General features: G+C 39.0%; 2 protein-coding genes across 9 annotated transcripts in view; one reads left to right on the forward strand and one right to left on the reverse strand.

Moving 5' to 3' along the window:
• TPR (translocated promoter region, nuclear basket protein) overlaps positions 1 to 421 on the forward strand; it is a 65,471-nt gene extending 65,050 nt beyond the window's left edge. For both annotated transcript variants that reach the window (XM_077901906.1, XM_077901905.1), the window contains exon 51: positions 221 to 421. In XM_077901906.1, the coding sequence (XP_077758032.1) occupies positions 221 to 276 (56 nt within the window). In that variant the 3' untranslated portion in view covers positions 277 to 421. The remainder of the gene's footprint in view (positions 1 to 220) is intronic.
• On the reverse strand, positions 372 to 17,169 carry PRG4 (proteoglycan 4). Of its 7 annotated transcripts, XM_077901909.1 has the most exons (14): positions 16,786 to 16,944; positions 16,375 to 16,473; positions 13,754 to 13,876; positions 12,481 to 12,600; positions 9,830 to 9,979; positions 9,201 to 9,323; positions 6,629 to 7,978; positions 5,036 to 6,556; positions 4,226 to 4,303; positions 3,221 to 3,357; positions 2,793 to 2,949; positions 1,949 to 2,146; positions 1,348 to 1,473; positions 372 to 566 (listed from the first exon to the last, which is right to left on the reverse strand). In XM_077901909.1, the coding sequence occupies exons 2-14, from the start codon at positions 16,445 to 16,447 to the stop codon at positions 469 to 471; spliced, it is 4,254 nt and encodes a 1,417-aa protein (XP_077758035.1). In that variant the 5' UTR covers positions 16,448 to 16,473; positions 16,786 to 16,944; the 3' UTR covers positions 372 to 468. The 7 variants fall into 7 exon arrangements, with proteins under 7 accessions (XP_077758035.1, XP_077758034.1, XP_077758033.1 ...); XM_077901908.1 differs by lacking the exon at positions 16,786 to 16,944 and adding an exon at positions 17,053 to 17,167 and having other exon boundaries at positions 5,036 to 7,978; XM_077901907.1 differs by having other exon boundaries at positions 5,036 to 7,978.
• Positions 17,170 to 21,143: the final 3,974 nt, after the last annotated feature.

Raw genomic sequence — 21,143 nt, forward strand, 5'->3', positions numbered from 1 at the left:
ATGTAACCCTTAGAGATTGTATTCATGCCATGAAAATATTAATCTAATTGTAATAATTTTCAACTGAAGGTGTGTGAAATGTCTAACAGTTTTATATCTATATACCTAGATATTTGATATTGAAAACAATTTTTATAGTGACCTAGGGTAAGTGAATACTCCAGTTTTGAGCTAACTTCTTAAAAGATACATTCAGTTTGGTTATTTTTTTCTCTTATAGGTGTGAGCCATGCAATGGGAGGGAGAGGAGGAATAAATAGAGGAAATATTAATTAAATGTCCTGTAAACTGTAATAATTGTGAATAAGATTCTCAAGCCTGTTTTAGTATAATGATTGTCGAGATTAAAAACATTTTTGTATTTAAATTGGTATGCTTCTCTCAACATTCTTTATTAATAAAATGTATTTCAGTGTCAAAATTTTTCATTCTTCATTTAATTAGTTGACTTCTTCTTTGCCTGTGGGTCTAAGGACAGTTGTACCAGATATTGGATAAGGTCCTCCCAAAACGAGTAGTAACAACTCTTGCTGTTCTGCTGGGTACATCAATGTTATAGTATTGATCTAAATAGAAGAGAAATCATTTTTTAATTAAAAAGACAAAAAAAAAAAAAAACACCTGAACTTAAAAATAGTTTCTGTTTACTATTATATTCAAAGATACTGTTTATCATTTTAATATCAGAAATGTTTGTATTAAGTAATCTGAACCTTCTGACAAAAACTAAAACAATTGCCTTGACAGATTGACCGTTCACCATCTTTCTGTAAAATGAGAGTCATTTCTCCTTTTTCAAAGTAAGAATTTGAGAAAAACTAAGTTTAAAAAATAATAAATCACTTGAGTTTTTTCCCTTAAACAAAAATTTTGACATCATTTATATAAGTAGAATAACTTAGATTTCTGAATTTTTCAAAGAAAAGTGCCCTGGTAACATTTAATTAATAAAGTTAGGTTCTCAAGAATTTCTTTGTGATCTTCAGGACTTGTGTAATGATGCAAATCAGTAGTATTTCGTGGCACCTGGGACCTCTGTTAAATGCCACAGGTAACAGAAGTAAAATATTGTTCTTATTAGCAGTTTTACTCAAGTAATTGAATGATTTAGTATAATAAGCTTTAATCTCATGAAGGATAGTGCAGAACTGAATTGCAGCCCATTGAATTTGATGGGAGTAAAGTGAAAATCAGAACTTTCTCTTCTTTAGAGCAATTACAATAATTTTAGTTTAACTTCTGACCTTAAGTCACCATTGAACATTTGTTTTTGCTTTGATTATATTCATATTTTAGAGATTAGAGCACATCCTTAAGAAGCGTAGAAGAAGTTACTTAATAACTTACTCCTAGAAAAGGCGTAGTAATCATAGCCATCAGGTTTTCTGATGTTGGGCAGTGCTATAGCTGAAGTAACCACATTTGGAAATCCTCTCCACTGTGAACTCATTTTGACTTCATTATGGAGGAAACCTGTAGGTTTAAAGATAGCAGCCTGAAAGTGATATACTACAGGAAAGAGCAGCCATTAGAGTCCAACAGACCTGAGTTTGAATTCCATTTTGGTCACATAGTAGCTCTGTGATATTGGGTGAGTTATTTAACTTAGGTACCTCAGTTTTTGTCACCTCTGACGTGGTGCAACTATCTACCTGTTTGTACTCTTCTGAGATTTACAGAGGTAATGTTCTTGGTAAAAGGTACTTGATAAATGGTATTTATTATAAATAACAAACCTGAATAAATTACATTCTTTACTCACAGAAAAATTATATAGATCTAGATCTAGTCATTTACTGAGGCGCAAATTGATGTTTTGCATCAACAAGCTTTAAATTATTAGGGCTATTTAGTCACTATTTATATTCAATAAGCTTCATTCTGTAAGATAAACTGTATTGCATCTATGTCCCATGTAAGAATTTTTTAACACAGTAAGAAACATTACCTTTATCTTGATAAGAGACTCTGATGGGTGAATAGTGAATTCTGATGGTGTGTGTTTGAGAAGGTCCTATGGCGCGTTCAAAGCGACGTCTTCTAACCTGTGTTGTTTCTCCATACACTGGGTAATTGATAGCGGGCCTTCTTCCAGTGCACTTTTTGATGGGTTCCTGTTTATAAGTGTACTGCTGAACGCTGCCACCTGTTATGTATTAGAAAATCACATGTGATAAGAAAATTAAGTTTAATCCCCCAGAAAGGTGAAAAAGAGCTTTTACAAGGTAGAGGAAACAATCAGTGTTTTTTTGTGAACTGTGTTCAGACATTAATGGCTGTTAATCAAGGGAATTATAAAATAATTGCTATGGGATGCCTGGGTGGCTCAGCAGTTTAGCGCCTGCCTTCGGCCGGGATCGAGTCCCGCATCGGGCTCCCTGCATGAAGCCTGCTTCTCCCTCTGCCTGTGTCTCTGCCTCTCTCTCTCTCTCTGTGTCTCTTATGAATAAATAAATAAAATCTTTAAAAAACAATAATTGCTAAATGCTGAAATACTTGTTGAATGAATAAAGCCAAAAAAGTGCATAGTTCTATATATATTTAACTTTGTTTGAAAGTAAATGATGACATTTACATTAGTGATCTGAAAATTCAGATGAAATTGTAATATGCATGCTAAAGAGCTTTGAATACTTTTTACTGTCCTCAGTTTTTTCATTGGAAAGATTTGATTCCAGCCATTAAAGATCCTTTGACAGTAAACCCAATAATAAATGAAAATGTTGAATAAAACTTCCCAGGCAAATCAATTCTTAAAAGTTTTGTAATTTTGTCAATTACGTAACACATACCTCTCTTGAAAAAATACACAGATTCAGGTCTGTCCTTGTATTTAGCTATTGAGAGAGCTGCCACTATTCTTCCATTTAGTCCTCCAAATCCTTTTACAATTTGTTTGGGATACCCTGCATCTTTTATATCATTGGTGAAACGCCAGTACTGGGAACCCTGATAATTTAACAGAGGAAATAGTGTTAATTGCTTTGGAATAAAAAGGTTAGGGATTCATTCTTAGATATAAATATAGGGAGAAAGTTTTAACTTTGTTAAGTGAATAAATTGGTCTTTAATGTTACCAAATTGTTAGCTTTTTATTAAATGTTAATGATAGAATAGTTTAATAGAATATGGAGACCCTTCTGAAGTGGAGGTTAAGCTGATTTATGCTCTTACGATAAAGAATACCTAGTTGCTGATTTCTCTCATATATTTTTCTTACCTTAAAGAAGAAAGTTTTTCCTTCACAGTTGCACCTAGTAAAAACAGTATCAATGGGGGAGGGAATACCCCAAACTTCAGTAATTTTACGAGGTGGAGATGGTGGTTTGGATGGACTCAGCATCCAGAAATAATGACCTGAAATTGAAAGTGACAGGTGAGCCTCCTGAATGAATACTGTAACTTATCCCCAAAAGAAATCAAAATGAAAAATTGTTAACTAGCTCATCATCAAGAAAAACAGAAATGTGTTGGCACACGTTATGTAACAAGTTTAGTCAACATTGTGAGAACTAGTGTAGCAGTATTTGAACTGCTGAGAGTAGATATTTCTCAGGTCTGAGGTTTAGCATAGCCTTTGAAATATTTTTAGTTTTCCAGTTTCACTAAAAAGATCCTTCTGGCTTTGTGACTTATGGAAAGTTACTTATCTCCATTTCTTTATCTTTTAGTTAAAGAGTTATAATTCAGTGGCTGCTAAAAATCTCTAGCCTCTACTGTGCTAATAGTGTATGATTTGTTTCCTTTCAGATTTAATCTAATTATAAGAGGACCAGCAGATGGTATAGCAGAGAAGTGACATGAAGTGGTATAGCAGAGAAGTGACATGAAGTAACTGCTGTTCTCCTGTTAGGGTCCCAGAGGATGTAGCACTGTTGAACGCGTTGCGATCAAGATGTTATTTTTACATAGAATAGAGCAAGGAATACAAATCCTAATGTCATATTATTTGATATGAGATTAAAACTTGAACTGCTTGAATTCCTAGTGGAAAGAAAAATTCACTAGTATCCATTCAAGCTCTTAGTTTTATTTGTTACTCTAATGTGTCTAATAATGTTAATCCAAAAAACAGGTAATTATTCTCAGGTTCTCATAATATTGTGTGAGGGAAGTTTATCAGTCAGGTTCCCCTCCGGAAACCCTGACCCAAACTTTCACTCTCCTTTGGTTCTCATAAAGAATAAAATGATGGGCAGAAGAGGAAATAATGTGCGCAGCTCACCTCGAAATGCGACCATGGTTCCATTGCGCAAAGTAGTCAGTCCATCTACTGGCTTACCGTTGCATAAATTAGTCTCATCTAAAACAAAAAATTAAGCCAATATAAAAGAAAATGAGAAGAATGTTCATGTTTTTCAAATCCTTCCACAGGGTTGTCTCCTCTGTTCACCTTTCCCTAAACTCTTGAAGGGGCTAGTGGGAAACTTCAGGGGCTATCTCAGAAATGGAAAAGAGCTATATTTCATAATTAACTTAAGGTGATATTACCTAAAAATAATACATAAAAATAAACCCGAGATTGAAATGGGCCAGGTTACCTGATGTTCATGTGAATTAGATAATTGTTGGATGCTTGATCCCAACACAAAACTCCCATTTTCCAGTTCTGATTGCCCTTTAGAATTGGTTTGAAAAAGGGAATAATATTGCAAATTTTTGCTTTGCATTATACTCTTTTAAGGATACAGTCCCAACTAAATATTTTTGACATTCTTTTTTTTTTTTTTTGACATTCTATACACCATCTCTACATATAGAGGAATTGTGTATCAGTACACAGTGAATCGAATGCAGAGAGGCACCAAATTCCTTATTACTCGATTTTCCAAAGACCACATAATCTTACATGATTTGACTCCTGCTTACCTATGGAGAAGCTGTAAAACCCCACAAGTTAACAAGTTCAGGGTTCTAGGTAATATATATCAATAGCTTGATACTAACTCAGGGCATTCTGGCCCAGATAAATTTATCAACTTAAAGTTTAACAACATTACCAATTTTAAAACTGGAAGTAACTGATGCTTATTACCTGAAAGCATGGGATTGATGGCAATGTCTTGATTGGATCCTCTCACTAAGATATCAGTCCCTGGGATAAATATAGGAGTTAACACAGGGGGCCTGGGGAACATGTGAGGTTTTTTTCCAGCAGCATCTGTATCTTCATTTGGATTTACTTCAACTATTTCTGAGTTAGGTCTTTGGTTGGGGCTGGTGGTAGTTTGGAGCATGGCTTCCACTGAAGAGGTAGGGTGTAATTTGGGCATTGTCGATGTAGTCATCTTTGGGGGAGTTGGTGTAGTCTTTGGTTTTTTTCTTTTAGGTATTGTGTTTGGCTTTTTGGTAGAAGCGGGCTTCTTTGGTGCTTTGGTTGGCTTTCGGGGTCTAGGAGTTGAGACTTTAGTACTCGTAGCTGTATCCTTTGGCACAGCTGTGGTTTCTTCAGGTTTATTCATAGTCTCTTCAGTTGTAGTTGTCTTTTGTGTTGCAGTCATTACTTTGGGTGCGAGAGTTGTTGCTTTAGGAGTGTTTTTGGATGATGTGGTAGATGTTACTTGTGTGGTTGTACTTGTTTTGGACTCAGTGGTCGTTTCTTCTGTTGGAGTTGCTGTCTCCTGGGTTGTAATCTTAGGTACAGCAGTTGTAATTTCAGGTATTATGTCTTTTTCTGTTGTTTTATCTTTAGCTGTTGTAGTCATTTCAGGTTTGGTCACTTCAGGAGCCTTGGTTATAGGTACAACTGGTTCTTTGGGACTGTTTTCAAGAGGCTTTGGTGTGGGTTCTGCAGGAAACTTAGGAGTTGACTCAGCAGGGTTCTTGGGAGTAGTGGGAGGCTCCATAGTCGTAGTTGTAGTAAAGGCGTCTGAGGTGGTTGGAGCAGGCGTCTCAAGAGAGGCTGGAGCAGGCTCCTTCGGGAGTTTGGGTGTGGGCTCCTTGGTGGTGATGGGAACCTGTTCCTTGGATGTGGTGGGTGCAGATTCCTTATTGGGGGCAGTGGGTTCAGGCTCCTTGGGGGCGGTGGGTGCAGGGTCCTTGGGGGCGGTGGGTGCAGGTTTCTTGGGAGCTGTGGGTACAGGCTCCTTGGGGGCCATAGGTTCAGGCTCCTTGGGGACAGTGGGTGAAGGCTCCTTGGGGGTCGTGGGTGTAGGCTGCTTGGGGGCAGTGGGTACAGGCTTCTTGGGGGCCATGGGTTCAGGCTCCTTGGGGGCAGTAGGTACAGGCTCCTTGGGGGCGGTGGGAGTAGGTTCCTTGGGACTGGTAGGTGCAGGGTCCTTGGTGGTGGTAGGAGCAGGTTCCTTAGGGGGAGTGGGTTCAGGCTCCTTGGGGGTTGTGGGCACAGGCTCTTTGGGAGTGGTGGGTTCAGGCTTGTTGGGAGTAGTTGGTGCAGGCTCCTTAGTGATAGTGGGTGCAGGCTCCTTGGGAGTGGTGGGAGCTGGTTTCTTGGTGGTGGGAGCAGCCTCTTTGGGAGTGGTGGGTTCAGGCTTCTTGGGGGTGGTAGGTGGCTCCTTGGGAGTAGTGGGAGCAGGCTCCTTGGGGGTGGTGGGTGCAGGCTCCTTGGGAGTGGTGGGTTCAGGCTCCTTGGTGGTAGTGGGTACAGGCTCCTTGGGAGTGGTGGGAGCAGGCTCCTTGGGAGTGGTGGGTTCAGGCTTCTTGGGGGTGGTGGGTGGCTCCTTGGTGGTAGTAGGTACAGGCTCCTTGGGAGTAGTGGGAGCAGGCTCCTTGGGGGTGGTGGGTGCAAGCTCCTTGGGAGTGGTGGGTTCAGGCTCCTTGGTGGTAGTGGGTACAGGCTCCTTGGGAGTGGTGGGAGCAGGCTCCTTGGGAGTGGTGGGTTCAGGCTTCTTGGGGGTGGTGGGTGGCTCCTTGGTGGTAGTAGGTACAGGCTCCTTGGGAGTAGTGGGAGCAGGCTCCTTGGGGGTGGTGGGTGCAAGCTCCTTGGGAGTGGTGGGTTCAGGCTCCTTGGTGGTAGTGGGTACAGGCTCCTTGGGAGTGGTGGGTTCAGGCTTCTTGGGGGTGGTGGGTGGCTCCTTGGTGGTAGTAGGTACAGGCTCCTTGGGAGTAGTGGGAGCAGGCTCCTTGGGGGTGGTGGGTGCAGGCTCCTTGGGAGTGGTGGGTTCAGGCTCCTTGGTGGTAGTGGGTACAGGCTCCTTGGGAGTGGTGGGAGCAGGCTCCTTGGGAGTGGTGGGTTCAGGCTTCTTGGGGGTGGTGGGTGGCTCCTTGGTGGTAGTAGGTACAGGCTCCTTGGGAGTGGTGGGAGCAGGCTCCTTGGGGGTGGTGGGTTCAGGCTCCTTGGTGGTAATGGGTACAGGCTCCTTGGGAGTAGTGGGAGCAGGCTTCTTGGGGGTGGTGGGAGTGGGCTCCTTGGTGGTGGTGGGAGCAGGATCCTTGGGAGTGGTGGGTTCAGGTTTCTTGGGCGTGGTGGGTGGCCCCTTGGTGGTAGTGGGTACAGGCTCCTTGGGAGTAGTGGGAGCAGGTTTCTTGGGGGTAGTGGGTGCAGGCTTCTTGGTGGTGGTAGGAGTGGGCTCCTTGGTGGTGGTGGGAGCAGGAGATTTGGTTGTACTTTCAGCTTTGGGTGTAGATTTAACAGGAGCTTTGGTTGTGGGTACAAAATCTTTAGCAGGTGTTTTCTCTGCACTTCGTGTCTCTTTGGCTGAAGTAATCTTCTCTTTTGCTTTACTTGAAGTCTCTTTGTTTGCTAAAGTCTCTTTACTTTTCACTGTTGTCTCCTTATTAGGTGTTGAAGAGGTCTCTTTGGATGTATCAGTATTAGGTGGAAGACTAGGTTTAGGATTTATTGGTTTGCCTGTTGTAAACTTGGGAGATGTGGTAACCTTATTGCGTTGGGTGGTAGGAATGTCAGGAGTTGGGGTGAGCTTGATGTCACCATTGTCCAGTCCACTTCCAGCTTCATCTACAACTGGTGGTTCTGGCGGAGGTTTCTTTTTAGGAGTTCTTTCCTTCTTGTTATCTTTTACTAGAAAAAAATATACACATCTTTTATTTTTGAGTAGTTTCCTCTTCAATAGTGACCTAAAAATCCCATCTTTATCAACTAGCCATGTATTCCAAGCAAATTGCTAACCTGTAATATGTCTATTAATTTATTACAAAATGGCAAATACTGGACTTATCTGATTGGGCTATTTTAGGGAATTGATGAATTGATGAATTGATGAAAAGATTCACCCCAGGAATCTGCTCAAGTCACACCAATGGTCCCTCCTAAACTCTATTTCCATACCCACAGCTGTTAGCTGCTCTCTTTCCTTGGTACACCTAAACTCAGCAGACCATGGGATACAGAGAGGAGATTGCGGCCATGGCAGCAAAAGACCCTGTTTAACAGGATTTCTCATAGCAGCTATCCCAAAGGTGAATTTCAGAGCCCAAAGAGCACACGAAGAGTTCATCATTGAGATGAGTTCCATTTAGCACACGTGTGCTGCACATCTATGGTGTGGACTCCCTTGATGATTCAAAGACTATGTATTTGGCTATTCAGCCAGAGAAAAGGCTTCAGGGGAAATAACAACCACCCAGGAAATAAAAGTTCTTCAAAACTCCAGTATCCAAAATTCAGTATTTCCTGGAGAAAGAGAGTATATTTTAGAATTTCAGGAAATAATGAAAAGCAGAACAAAGGGAATCTCTTTTCAGGAAGTAATAGCCTACAAAAAAAAATCAGCCAAATATGACATATAATTCATTAGAAAAATAATAAAAAGGAGCTGTAAAATGTGAATAATAATATTGCTTTTCCCAGAGAAGTATATGAGACCTTAATGGATTAACATGTTAAAATAGCAGCCTATAAATGTTTGCAAAATAAAATAAGTGAAAATTAAAGGAAAAATAAAAACACAAGGAACACAGAGGAAGGAGAAGAAAAAAATGATAATAGGTAGACATGAATTAAAATTGAAAACCATAAATGAAAACCATATATCTCGTGTCTTCCTGTGGTCCCAGAGCTACTGTCCTAGCATCTTCTTATCATTTGTTTTAAAGAGTGGTTTCTTAGCTGCTTTTCACTAATAGGAAGTTCTCCTTAGTATCTTCTAAAATAATTTTTACAAATCTGTACATGCCCCAAGTACTGAAATGTGTTCAAATCATTCTACCAACACTCATTGCTTTTAGATAATTATTGTTAATATGGCATTGATATAGTCTTTGATCTTTATCAATGCTCAAACCTTTGGGTTTCTTCTTTAATTCTTTATTAGCTGCTGAATTTTTGGAAGACTTGATTTTCCGAATAGTTGAAGAGGAAGAGGAAGAGGAGGAGGAAGACTCTTGGTTTTCAGAAACAGAATGTTCTATAAATCAAATAAAAAGGTTGATCACACCAACTGTAATTTAAAACAAAAAACTGCCAGTCCAAATACAATAAGAAATACTGTTTACTGAGCTACAAATGTCCATATTCTGCTTTTATTTTATCAGTAATATGATCAACTGTTCTTACAACGTCCATTAAAAGCAAGATGGCTAAGCTTCTCACCGATACTAGCAATATAACTATATTACTTTCTCTTCTCTCACAGATTGTAATTATTCTGCAGAAAATCACCTGGGATTTTTTTTCCCTGATGTGTTTCTTCTGATTATTTTAACCTACACTTATGCTGGGCTCAGTTATAAGAAAAATAAATAGCTGACGGTTTATAATTTGGCTTAAATTTTGACTTCGAACACATTTTTAAAAGGGTAATGAGCCTTTCATGACTCATGTGATTCCCTTATTCTATGAAGTCTTACAAAATTAGTCCACCTACAGCTTAGTCTGTCTCAAAACCTTTTATTACATCTATCATCTTCCTACCTTCTGTTATTTCCTCTGATTCTATAACTTTCTTAGTCTTCTTCTTATTTGGTGCTTTGGGTGAACGTTTGGCTGTTGATTTGATGGTTTGAGATGCTCCTGGAGATGGAGGTGCAGTCTTTGAAGATGGAGGTGATGTGGGATTATGCACTGAGGCCAAGCAAGACAGATAGATTAACATCTTGTTGACAGTCATCAGCAGCTCTTAATTGTGAAAGGCACAGATGGCATCTAGCTCCAAGAATCAATGCTGGTGAAAAACAGCGCAGGCAGTCTCTTAGCCTAAAGATAGCTACTCTAAAGTAATTAATTCTGAAGACTCATTGCTACAAAATATTGGTTCTCAAATTGTTATAAATTACAAGGGGCAATGGCTGCGGGGTCAAAGAACTTGAATTCTAGTCGTAGACCTGCAAGGGTCTACCCTTGTTTACTTTGGGCAAATGAGCTAATAACCCCCACTTGAACTTTGTTTTCTTATCTGCAAACTGAGATGCTTATTCTAGGTGATTTCTGAAGATATTTCCTGGCCTAAAAAATACTTGACTCTCTCAGCTCCATCCCTTATGCCAATCTTCTGTGATGGTAGAAATAATTACTGTGTGCAGATGACAGGTATTTGTGCTCCCAGGAAGAGAAATATAATAACTACATTTGTCCCGTTTTCATAGTCATTATTTAAATTGATTTACAAATGATGCCAATTCATCTTTTCATTTAAATCAAATGATGTCAATTCCCCTTTCAATTCATGTAGAACAAAAGATTACATGAATATTTACTCTTATAAAAAGTTCACACCTTCACATTATGCTTTTCTCAAAATGTGTTGCCCTTCTCCAAGTTAAACAACCATTGTTAATGTTTTGGTGTGTATCTTTGAAACCTTTCTCTCCGGTCCGCCTACCCTTTCTATGTCTGGAAGAGAAGGCATGGGATGGGTTTTGATCATTAGGAACCAGAAGAAAAGCAGAGGGTCTTCTGAAAGATAAGAAAGCAGAGAACGGTGGGGACACTCTGGGTAGAGAGAGTTATGATAAATCCTGCTGCTCTTACTGAACATCCCCTAGGAACTCTGACCAATGCTGAAAACCACACTCCTTCCTCTGTTTCCCCCACCAAGTAGATCAATTTAAGAAACAGTTCTGACATACTAGCTAGTGATCCTGAACCAAATACCTCTTGGACTGTTAACTCACATTTCTTCAGTTCTCAAAAGGTTACAATTTTGAGATACAGAGATGCCTACAAACAGTATCTATAGTAATCCTGAAACAACTAAGAGGCCTTACTGACTTACTGACTCGTAAGATATTTTGATGGTTATTTTTTTTTAATAAGTAGTGAAGCTCTGGGTGGTTCCATTCTTTTCGGTTGAAGCCCTGTCTCTGTGAGTTCTGTAAACGAAGCATGACGTTCATCAATTTTTTTTCGTCGAGTTCCACATAAGCCTTGGGTAGTCTGGCCCACCACCCAGTAGCATAAAGCATTGTCTTTATTAACATCTTCTTTCAATGCTTCATCATACTCTAACCATCCTTCCTCCCCACCCATCCTCTCCGCTAAATAAAGTCTTAGTGTTTTGTCTCATAGCCAAAACAATTATCAGGGCACTGAGTAAATACATATCCTTCATTATAGGTCCTTCTGAGAGCTGCAGGAACTCTGCACTCTGAGATTTTTATTATAAGGGTGTTGTCTCCATCGTTTCTGAAATGCCATCCAATGAAAACATTGAACAGTTAAGAATTAGCCCTTGACTATGCTGATTAACATTTTACCCTATTTCTCCACTGTTCAAAAGAAGCAAGATGTACAGCCTTGTTTAAATAAAATGATAAGATTATGCAAGCAATGTCTATCTTCGCTTTTACCTCCACAAATATTGTTTTAAAAAGTAGAATTTAAGAATAAACATTTGGTAAAAGAAAGGAATTCATTATTTATTTAAGTATTTAAAAACAATTTTTTTTTAATCTGGAGAGTTTTATTATACTCCCAGAGTACTCCATCAGGAACTATAACCAGAGGAGAGGATTTTAAAATGGGACAATATCTCTTTTTACCAACTCTATCCCATACAGGAATTTAGACAGTGATGAACATGGACTGCCACAGTAGGAAGGGACCTAACAACAGATGGTTAACCTTGGTAGGTTTGCCCATGAATTAAATGTCTTCAACTCCTAAATCAATGAGTTGAGGGAAGGGAAGCCGAGAGTGCCATTCTGTCCTTCAACATACACTCAAAAACACGAAAGCCGAAAACATGGCTAGCTCAAAGGACCACTGACTCTGTGGGGTCAGCACCATTAGGATGAGACAAGAAATCACTGAGTGAGCCGGTTACTGTTGGTTTTACCTGCAGTTGGACTGCACCTGAGGAAAAAACATGTACACTCAATCCCTATCCTTTCTGTTCCTTTAACAGCAGTCTGGCGCTCCAGGAGCCTGGTGGAACCAGGCCGTGCTGTTGGGAGAGGCTTTCCTTTTTTAATTCATCTTGGATGACGCAAAATTAATACAAAATGGCTTGCGTTAGTAAAACCAAGTCCCTAGATGGAGGGCATATTAGACATGATCAGCGAAGCTAAGGTAGGCGGGCAGATCTGGCTGTACCGAGAGGCAGTGATTAACCCCATGATGCTTACCTCTTCCACAAAAATCCTCATAATCGGGACAGCACTTGCCATACTTCTTACAGTCTGAGTCACAGTCACACTCCCTCCCTCGTGCAAAGGACTCGAAGCAGCGACCTTTACAGGAAAGCTCTACCCAGAGCAAAACAAGACATTATAGATTATTAATGATGCAGCTACACCCATGTACTCATAGCCATTTCCCACCTTATAACTGGCTAGAGTTCCAAAAGTGCATTTCGGAGTTTTTTATTTGGAATTTGGAAAAATGGGTGGTTTTCCAAGTGGAGAAGTTAAGAGAGAAATATGGTGACTCAGAGAAGCTTCCCTTGCCCTTCAAGGCTCCAATAGTCACCCAAGTGCTGTTGGAGTCATTTCACATATGTATTTTGGAAAAGTGGGGACCCTTCATATGAAATCCCTCCATCCTCTCCACCTTTCACCATGCTTTGTAATAGATATTTATTCAATGAACGTTTAGATCTTACAACATTCCAAAGAGCTGGCTTAAAGTAGATTGGACACTGTTTAGGCTCAAAAATCATTTATAATGCAGAGAGTTTTATTGTGATAAACTGGGCAAGGTGGAGGGTTGAAAGATTTCAGCCTAATCCCATGGCATGGATTATGCCTTCTCATTTCAAAACAAGCCTTGGTTAGAAGCACAATAACTTAGCAAGGCCTATTTGAAACGGTTACCTCATACAACACATAACTGTACAGCAATATATTTGTCAACTTCCCATACAAATTCCAAAGTGAACATAATAACTCTGAACCACTCTTAATTGTAACTTTCAAAAGTTGGATATGAAATGTCCCTGTGTTAATAAAACGATCCAAAATGTGTTCAAGGAAAATACCATTCATAATTTAAAATTCAAACCCTTTGGGTTTTAACTGAAATTCTTCATTAAACACTATTAAGGGATCCTGTCACTAAGCAATTACATCTCTGATTCGTAGTGAATATTTACCCATTGGTATTTACTTAGTGACTCCTGAGTCACAGTATTCTCTACTTAAAACAAAACATTTTACTTAGGACTAGTCAATAACCTTGTGCACCTGACAGATTTCCAGGGCTCCCTCTCCCGCCCTCCCCCAGGAGTCATGAGCTTTGACGCCATCATTAGGTACAGCACACTGCAACATGTATGCGAGGAAGGGAAAGGCACTTGAGCAAAAAGAAGCACAAGAGTGTGGAAAAAGCACTGCAGGGGGTGCACGGGGACTCACAGAACGGTGTTGCTTGATAGGGGAGACACCAGCTGTCAGGACTTACCCACAGTGCAGGCTTTCTTGAAATCAGGGCAGCACTCCATGTAGTGTTGACAGTTATAATCACAGTTGCAGATGGCATCTCTAGAATACCCTTCCCCACATCTCCCTGCACAGCTTGGTAAATCTAAAAATTATACAATACTAGCGTAAACATGGCCAAACTGCTTCACAGGAAGGAAGAGTTCTAAATGAGAAGGATAAAGCCACTTGGTGAGGGAGAATTTTTATCAGTTGGAAAAGGATGGGAATGATGGGTAGCAATGGGTCCAGGTGGCCTTTGCCTGATCTTCCATGTGACCTTGATCGTGCCACTTTATTCTTCACTAGACAGAGAAGATAAAGACACTTTTGAGAATCAGGCAAAGCTAACGGCTTTGCATAAAGTGGGTGACATTCCTGGGGGAGGGTGGCAGCTTCAGGTCTCCCCAGACTGCTGCTGAGATGATGACGAGTTGACATTTATTGAGCATGTCTGTGCCGGGCATTGAGTCATAAATTATCTCTAACGTTTATGAAAACGTTGCCAGGAGAGTATTAGTAGCCCCTTTTGAAAGATAAGGAAGCTGGAACACATTTTAATAACTAGCTCAGGGACACTCAGCTAGTTAATAGTTCCAGGATATATGTATTATATATAGGTCAATTAATACCTACTAACTATTCGTATTGACCTCTTTTACTCTTAGAAGCATCCTGATTTGGGTAATAAATTATATGGTCACCTGGAATTTGAACTCTGATATCTCTGATTCTAAAGTCCACACTTTTCCCACCCAATCATGTTGCCTCTCATCTCTCATGTTGGGTTTAAAACAAGCTGGTCATGCCAAGCAAAAACTTCCCTAGGCTTCCTCTTCTTTTTTGAGGATAACTGGGTTCTTTAAATGTTGAGGAAATCAGATGCATACAACCATGGCTACAGTGAGTACAAAATAGATAACCATTCAAATAGCATCTGGGCATGAATATAAGAGAGATATTCTGGGTAAAACAAAACAAAAATACAAACAAAAGTGTAATGATATAAAAATATATTTGAGAATATATTTTTTAAAATCCTTGGAAAACATCTTCCTGAGAGATAACCACAAAAATGTAACAATTGAATCCATCTCTGTAATAGAAATTGGCAGGTGCAATGTCCTAAAGCCATACAGGGACGTTGAACCACACTGAAAAAATCTCAAAATAATGAGTTCAGGAAAGTGAAAGTCTTCACATGCAAAGAAAATAGTAAATATTAGGACAATCTTCACAACTTCTTTCATACATATGTGCACAATACATACAAAAATGCATATATAGTGTATGTATATAAATACATATATTATATATAAAGGAAAAGAAGAATAACAGGTTTAGGAGGCAAGACAAGCAGACAACACAACATTAAAGGCTATTCTTTTCTAGTTAACAGATTTCTGAATTAGGAAATCAGTTATCTTTATAGGAAGAGCTTCTTTTCGTAGATTAAATGACTGTCCTTTTATTCCTGTTAATTTTAACAACCAATTTTAAATTCACTCATTTAAAGGAAAGTAAAACCATTTTAGAGAACAATTGTTCTTATTACAGAGGATATATAGATTAGGAAACACTTTCAGTGTTGTGAGCCTTGTAATACTACCATGAGAGAGCAGAGGTTAGCGTGGTGGCCATAATTCCTTCCTATATATTCACATTTGCTTTCATGTGTTTTTCCATTTTATCTAAATGATTCTGAAACTATGTTCATGGCAAGCAGTTATCTCTCATGCTTAGGATTGTGGGAATTTTAACTATTTTCCTGGAAGTGTCTATTTTATAAATATAATTTCACCATAACACCCATGCATCTTGATTTTTCTTCTCTCCAGTTTTGCTTATCAAAGAAAAAAAAAGGAAAACTAAAATCCAACTCTTGGTATTATTGTTGCTAATCAACCTTGATCGCATGCTAGAGACTTTGGCTAAGGTGATTGCATTGGATGTATCTTAACATTCTCTAGTGAATAACAAGAACTGTTCATCCAGGACTGACTGTTTTTGGAAGACTGTGAATAGTTTACTATCATAATATAAGATGACATTTATGCAAGTGTAAGTCCGTATCTGGGTAGTCCTTACAAGAAAGATAGAACTTTCAAAATTAATACAAGGCCATTTGAAAATTTGTAAATGTTTACTGTAAGATACTATCTAGTCTTACATGATGCCAAAATAAATCATCAATAATTTATGTAATGTAAAAGACTAAATTTATAATAAACATGGAAGCCAAAATTACATGTTATTTCAACACTGTTCTTTTCAATTCATCTGATGATAACTGTATCACACTAGCATAGTTTTATCCTGTGTCTAAATCTTGTTGAAATTTTGGAGAACCATAAGAATAATGAGCACAAAAATTATTCTATAGAAAAGCTCAAAACTTGAAAGACTTCATAAGACATGAGAAAAAAGTGAGAAATTCAAAATGCTTATAAATACCCCACATATGCTTCACATAATTTTAAAATTGTACTATACATTAAGCTCAAGCAAATATACATTTTAGAAATCTATTCCATCGTCAAGATAATCAAAACAGAATAATTAGCAACAGTCTTTAAATAAAAGTCTTTTTGATGGTTAAGTTACCTTGAGAAGAAACTTGCTGAATCAAGAAAACAGAGAGGAGCAGCAAGTATATGGGAAGTATTTTCCACTGCATGGCTGTTTCCAAGGACCGAACCCTCACTGAAAAGAAAAGAAACAGATCAGAAAACTGTTCTTTAATCTCACCACTAATTTATCCTGTGTTACTCACTGTGTTTCAGTAACTTTTAAAAGGCTATTTAATCACAGAACCATCCCACTCCTGAAACAAGACTTTTAAAGATAATCAGCCTTAATTCTATCATAAATATTTGACCATTAGATTTAATCTTATGCAGAAGAAATCATCAAGCACCATCTTGATCATGTTAGCGACCATTTAATACTTTAGAATTCCTCTCAAATGGAAAACAGCCTTATCTCAACACTATTTAAATTATAGCATATACTTACAGGTTTAAATCCCAGCTTGGGGGGGGGGGGCGGGAATAATCAGCTTCAGTAAAATTTAGCAAACACAGAAGTGACCATTCCAACTTTCCCTGAACTCCCCGTATAATTTTGTGAGCTTCCAACAGGTGTATCCCATAGCTGTGATCCTTTTCAAAACTTCCCTTCTACTACCCTTATAAATCTTTTTCAAACCTCTTGAATAAAGCATATCCCTATTGAACTGAAAACACATTTAATTCCACGAAGCAAGTTAACTTTGACACTTACCGGTAAAAGCAATAATGAGTTTTCCCGATGTCCTGGAAGTCTTATATATCAGTGCAAATATATTGGGATGAACCAATTAGTCCAAAGGTTAGACAAAATCAACAATGACAACCTCTGAAATCAAACTTTCCTCATTTGTTGGAAGAGGGCCCAGACAGCTAGACTTAGGCAACATCTGGAAAATACTCCCATTAAGAAAAATGACTACTACAAAATAAATTTAGGGTTATTGGCCAAAACACACTTCTAATTTCTGAGTGAAATGAACAAATTGTTCTGAGGTGGTAAATAGTTCTGGCCAGTCTTGACTAGCGAGCATATCAAAGCAGCAGCGTCAAAAAATAGTCAAATGTTTGTGCCACTTCTTGCTTTTTTTTTTCCCCAGTTAAATCTAGCAAAGAGGGATTTTGAAACTGTGAATTTGTGGTGTAAATTTTCTTAACTTACACAATTAAATCAAATGCACATTTCTTGAGTATTTGCCTTCTCACTGAGCACAGAGAATATACTCCAATTTGCCGCATGGTCTAGATGGTCTACACTGGATTTTCTAGTTTCCTTTACCATGTTAAAGCAAAAACAAAAAAACAAACCCTGCTTCTTTGAAACTGTAGATTTCTCCCTTAGAGAAATCTCTAATCTCCCTTCGCCCCTTTATTTGAGCACAGCAGTGTTTGGGAACAGTCTTTAAAATTGCTAATTTAGCTTCCCTACCACAGAAAATGTGAATTGTCCTCTTGCAGAGCGAAGTTACCTCCGCTCAAGGTTGCAGCTCAGTTTAATGCCAAATGTTCCTGCTAAAATCCTATCTACGAGGGCTCCTCGGTGGTGCAGTTGGTTGAGTACTGGACCTGTGGCTTTGGCTCAGGTTACGATCTCAGGGTCATGAGATTGAGCCCCATGTCGTGCTCTGTACTCAGCAGAGTCTACTTAAGATTCTCTCTCCTTCTCCCTCTGCCCCCCACCCTTGTGTTCTTGCTCTCTCTGTCTCTCTCTCAAATAAATAAATCTTTAAGGAAAAAAAATCCTATCTACCTACATAGAGCCTACCTTGTATCCTACTACCTCCCTGAAAACTTCCCAGAGCAACCCTACCCACGTCCAGAATCACAGTCAACAAAGGAACTACGTTTTGAAGCAATCATCTGTTTGTCTCCTGCCTACTCCCCCAGACTGTGGTTTCTCCAAGGACAACCAACGTCTGTGCCTTCGTTCTGTTGCCAACATGTAGTCTGGTGCTTCACCAAGGTGGTGTGTATATTGTCTGCTCATTGAACCAAACTGTTGTATTCCACTGTGTACTAGGTATTTGGTCAGTACTGGATTTAAGTATCACAAAATGCCTTTAAGTTCAATATAATCCTCCAACGTTTAATCCTTCAAATAAAATGAAGACCCACAAATGAAAAATCTGTGACCCATTGAGGGTACATAAGGAGTAGGAGCCATAGCCAAGATTTATTTTTTTTTTTATTTTTTATTTATTTATGATAGTCACAGAGAGAGAGAGAGAGGCAGAGACATAGGCAGAGGGAGAAGCAGGCTCCATGCACTGGGAGCCCCACGTGGGATTCGATCCCGGGTCTCCAGGATCGCGCCCTAGGCCAAAGGCAGGCACTAAACCGCTGCGCCACCCAGGGATCCCCATAGCCAAGATTTAAACCCATGTCTTTTCATTTAAGGTTCTCTCCTATTTCTACAAAGTGAGGGTCACTGGAGGGGAGGTGGATGGGTGGATGGGGTAACTGGGTGATGGGCATTAAGGGGGGCACAAGATATAATGAGCACTGGATGTTGTATGAATCACAGAATTCTATCTCTAATAATTCAGTATATGTTAATGAAATTAAATTTAAATTAAAAATAAAGTTCCCTCATGTCTCTACTATATCCAGCCCCTTTTATCAAATCCATCACTCAATGTTTAATCGTAGTACTAACTTTGACTCCTTCATGTATATAATATGGGTTTATGAGATTGTGACCTTTGTTAAGACCAATTATAAGCATCTCTTTTGTTCCCACAATGCTTATTCTGGGCTAAATATATCATGTAAAAGGACAATTTAGAGACTATCTGCTCACCTCTAAATAATCTCCTTCCTCTGGGAACTACCTTCTCATCTTTAGAGGTATTTCCCTTTTAGCCACTTTCATATGTATGATTTGGCCACATTCACCATAGCTGATAGGATTAGGAAGAGAAACCTGAAATAAATTGGGTCAATATGTTTTCCTTTCCTGGAAAGTTGGAATTGTGATTCAGACATGACAAGTCTATCTAGGTAGACCTCTAACAGATAAACTTCTGTCTGTGGTCTGAAGAAGCAGAGAAAATCCTTGAGAATCAGGGGGTGCAAATGCAGGAAGTAGTCATGCAAAGTGAAGCAGAGTTCTGATAGCTTTCTGGTCTTGGTTACTCCTTGTTTCTGAGACTCAGATGTCTCCTTTCAATGTATCTTTATGGTAGGCTCCCCCTTTGGGGCTGAAGCTGACTGAAGATGCTTTCTGCTACTTAAAATCATTAATCAACACAGAGTAAAGGTATAAAAGATCCTTTTGGGTGGAGTTCAACCAAATTCTCTTCATTCTTAGCTTTATTGAGGACAAGATGGGGGAGCTAGAAGTTTTGTAATGTTTTCAAGTCAGACCTTTACAGAGTTCCCTTGTAATTTTTTCAAAATGCTGGGGATACCAGGAATAGCAGAAACATATATACACTCATAACACATATTCTTAAAATATAAACTGCTTTCTAATTATTGCCTTTTAGACCTATCTACACTATTCTTTTCTTGTTTGGACAAATTCTTGTAATGAAGGCAAATGACATTTTTTTAAAGATTTTATTTATTTATTTATTTATTTATTTATTTATTTATTTGACAGAGAGAAAGAGCACAAGCAGGGGGAGTGGCAGGCAGGTGGGGAGGGAGAAGCAGGCTCCCTGCTCTGCAGGGCTCCATGTGGGGCTTGATCCCAAGACCCTAGGATCATGATCCAAGCCAAAGGCAGATGCCTAACCAACTGAACCACCCGGATGCCCCAGCAGATGACATTCTTAACCTGACCGAAAAATCTGCTCTAGTAACACTTGTTCTTAAGTCTAGGTTCTATTCTAAAGTTGGAAACTGACAAATAAAGCAAAACACACATACACACATTTATGAACAACAACTTTAAACATATCCATTAACACATTTTCATTTTCTTCAAATGTGTTTTCTCTGCATAATAAAGAATGAAAACCTTTATTAAATGCCAAGTTCATGAGGTTTAACTTATCAATACTTGATATGCATAATTCTATTGGGTAATAAGTCTATCTAGGTAAGTAAAGTTTGCCCTTAAGGCATGGAAGCATTTTAATTTTATCTATTAACTATATCTTTCTAAACTGTACTAAATGCATCATTCTGTGAATATTGGACCAATTAACCCTCCTTGCTGATCACATAGCAATCATCCCATTAGGTTATAGGTACCCTCTTTGAGATTTCTTTTCTCATTAAAGGTATTCTTTTTAGCATTCACTTAACTCTCATTTAATTGGGACAAAAATTATCCTAGGATTGGTTTGGGGTAGGGGGAGAAGGGGAGAGGAGAGGAAAGAGAGACAGAGAGGACATAAATAATATTGGATCTTGCGCTCATCTTCTAAAGATGACCTTCACACAGATCGTCCTAACAAACATCAGTTTCTTTACTTGGCAGCAACACAGTGATGCCTTCAGAGAACACTCAAGAGTGCTTAGGGATATTTGCTCTGCATTAAATTATCCCAGACTGTTGTGCCTTCTTGGTGCATTCTGTCTCCATCTCTGCCACTAGCTGTCACTTTGCTCTGCAGCCAGTGTGTCTGTACCTAGTGGCTTCTCTCCATCTTTCCACATCTTTGATGTGTTTAATTTTCTTCCAGCAGCAGCTAGGAAAAACTGAAGCATGCCAGGGGAAAACCACAGATGTAAGCTTGCTCTTTATTGCCCTAATTTTGTTCACAATGTTCTTAGAGCACTCTAGAAGCGGACTAACTCCTCTCTTCTTATAAGGAATAGTGACCAGGATTTGGAGACTCCATCTGTTCTGTTCAT

This window comes from Canis aureus, chromosome 6 (assembly GCF_053574225.1).
Source record: "Canis aureus isolate CA01 chromosome 6, VMU_Caureus_v.1.0, whole genome shotgun sequence".
NCBI classification, from domain to species: Eukaryota; Metazoa; Chordata; class Mammalia; order Carnivora; family Canidae; genus Canis; species Canis aureus.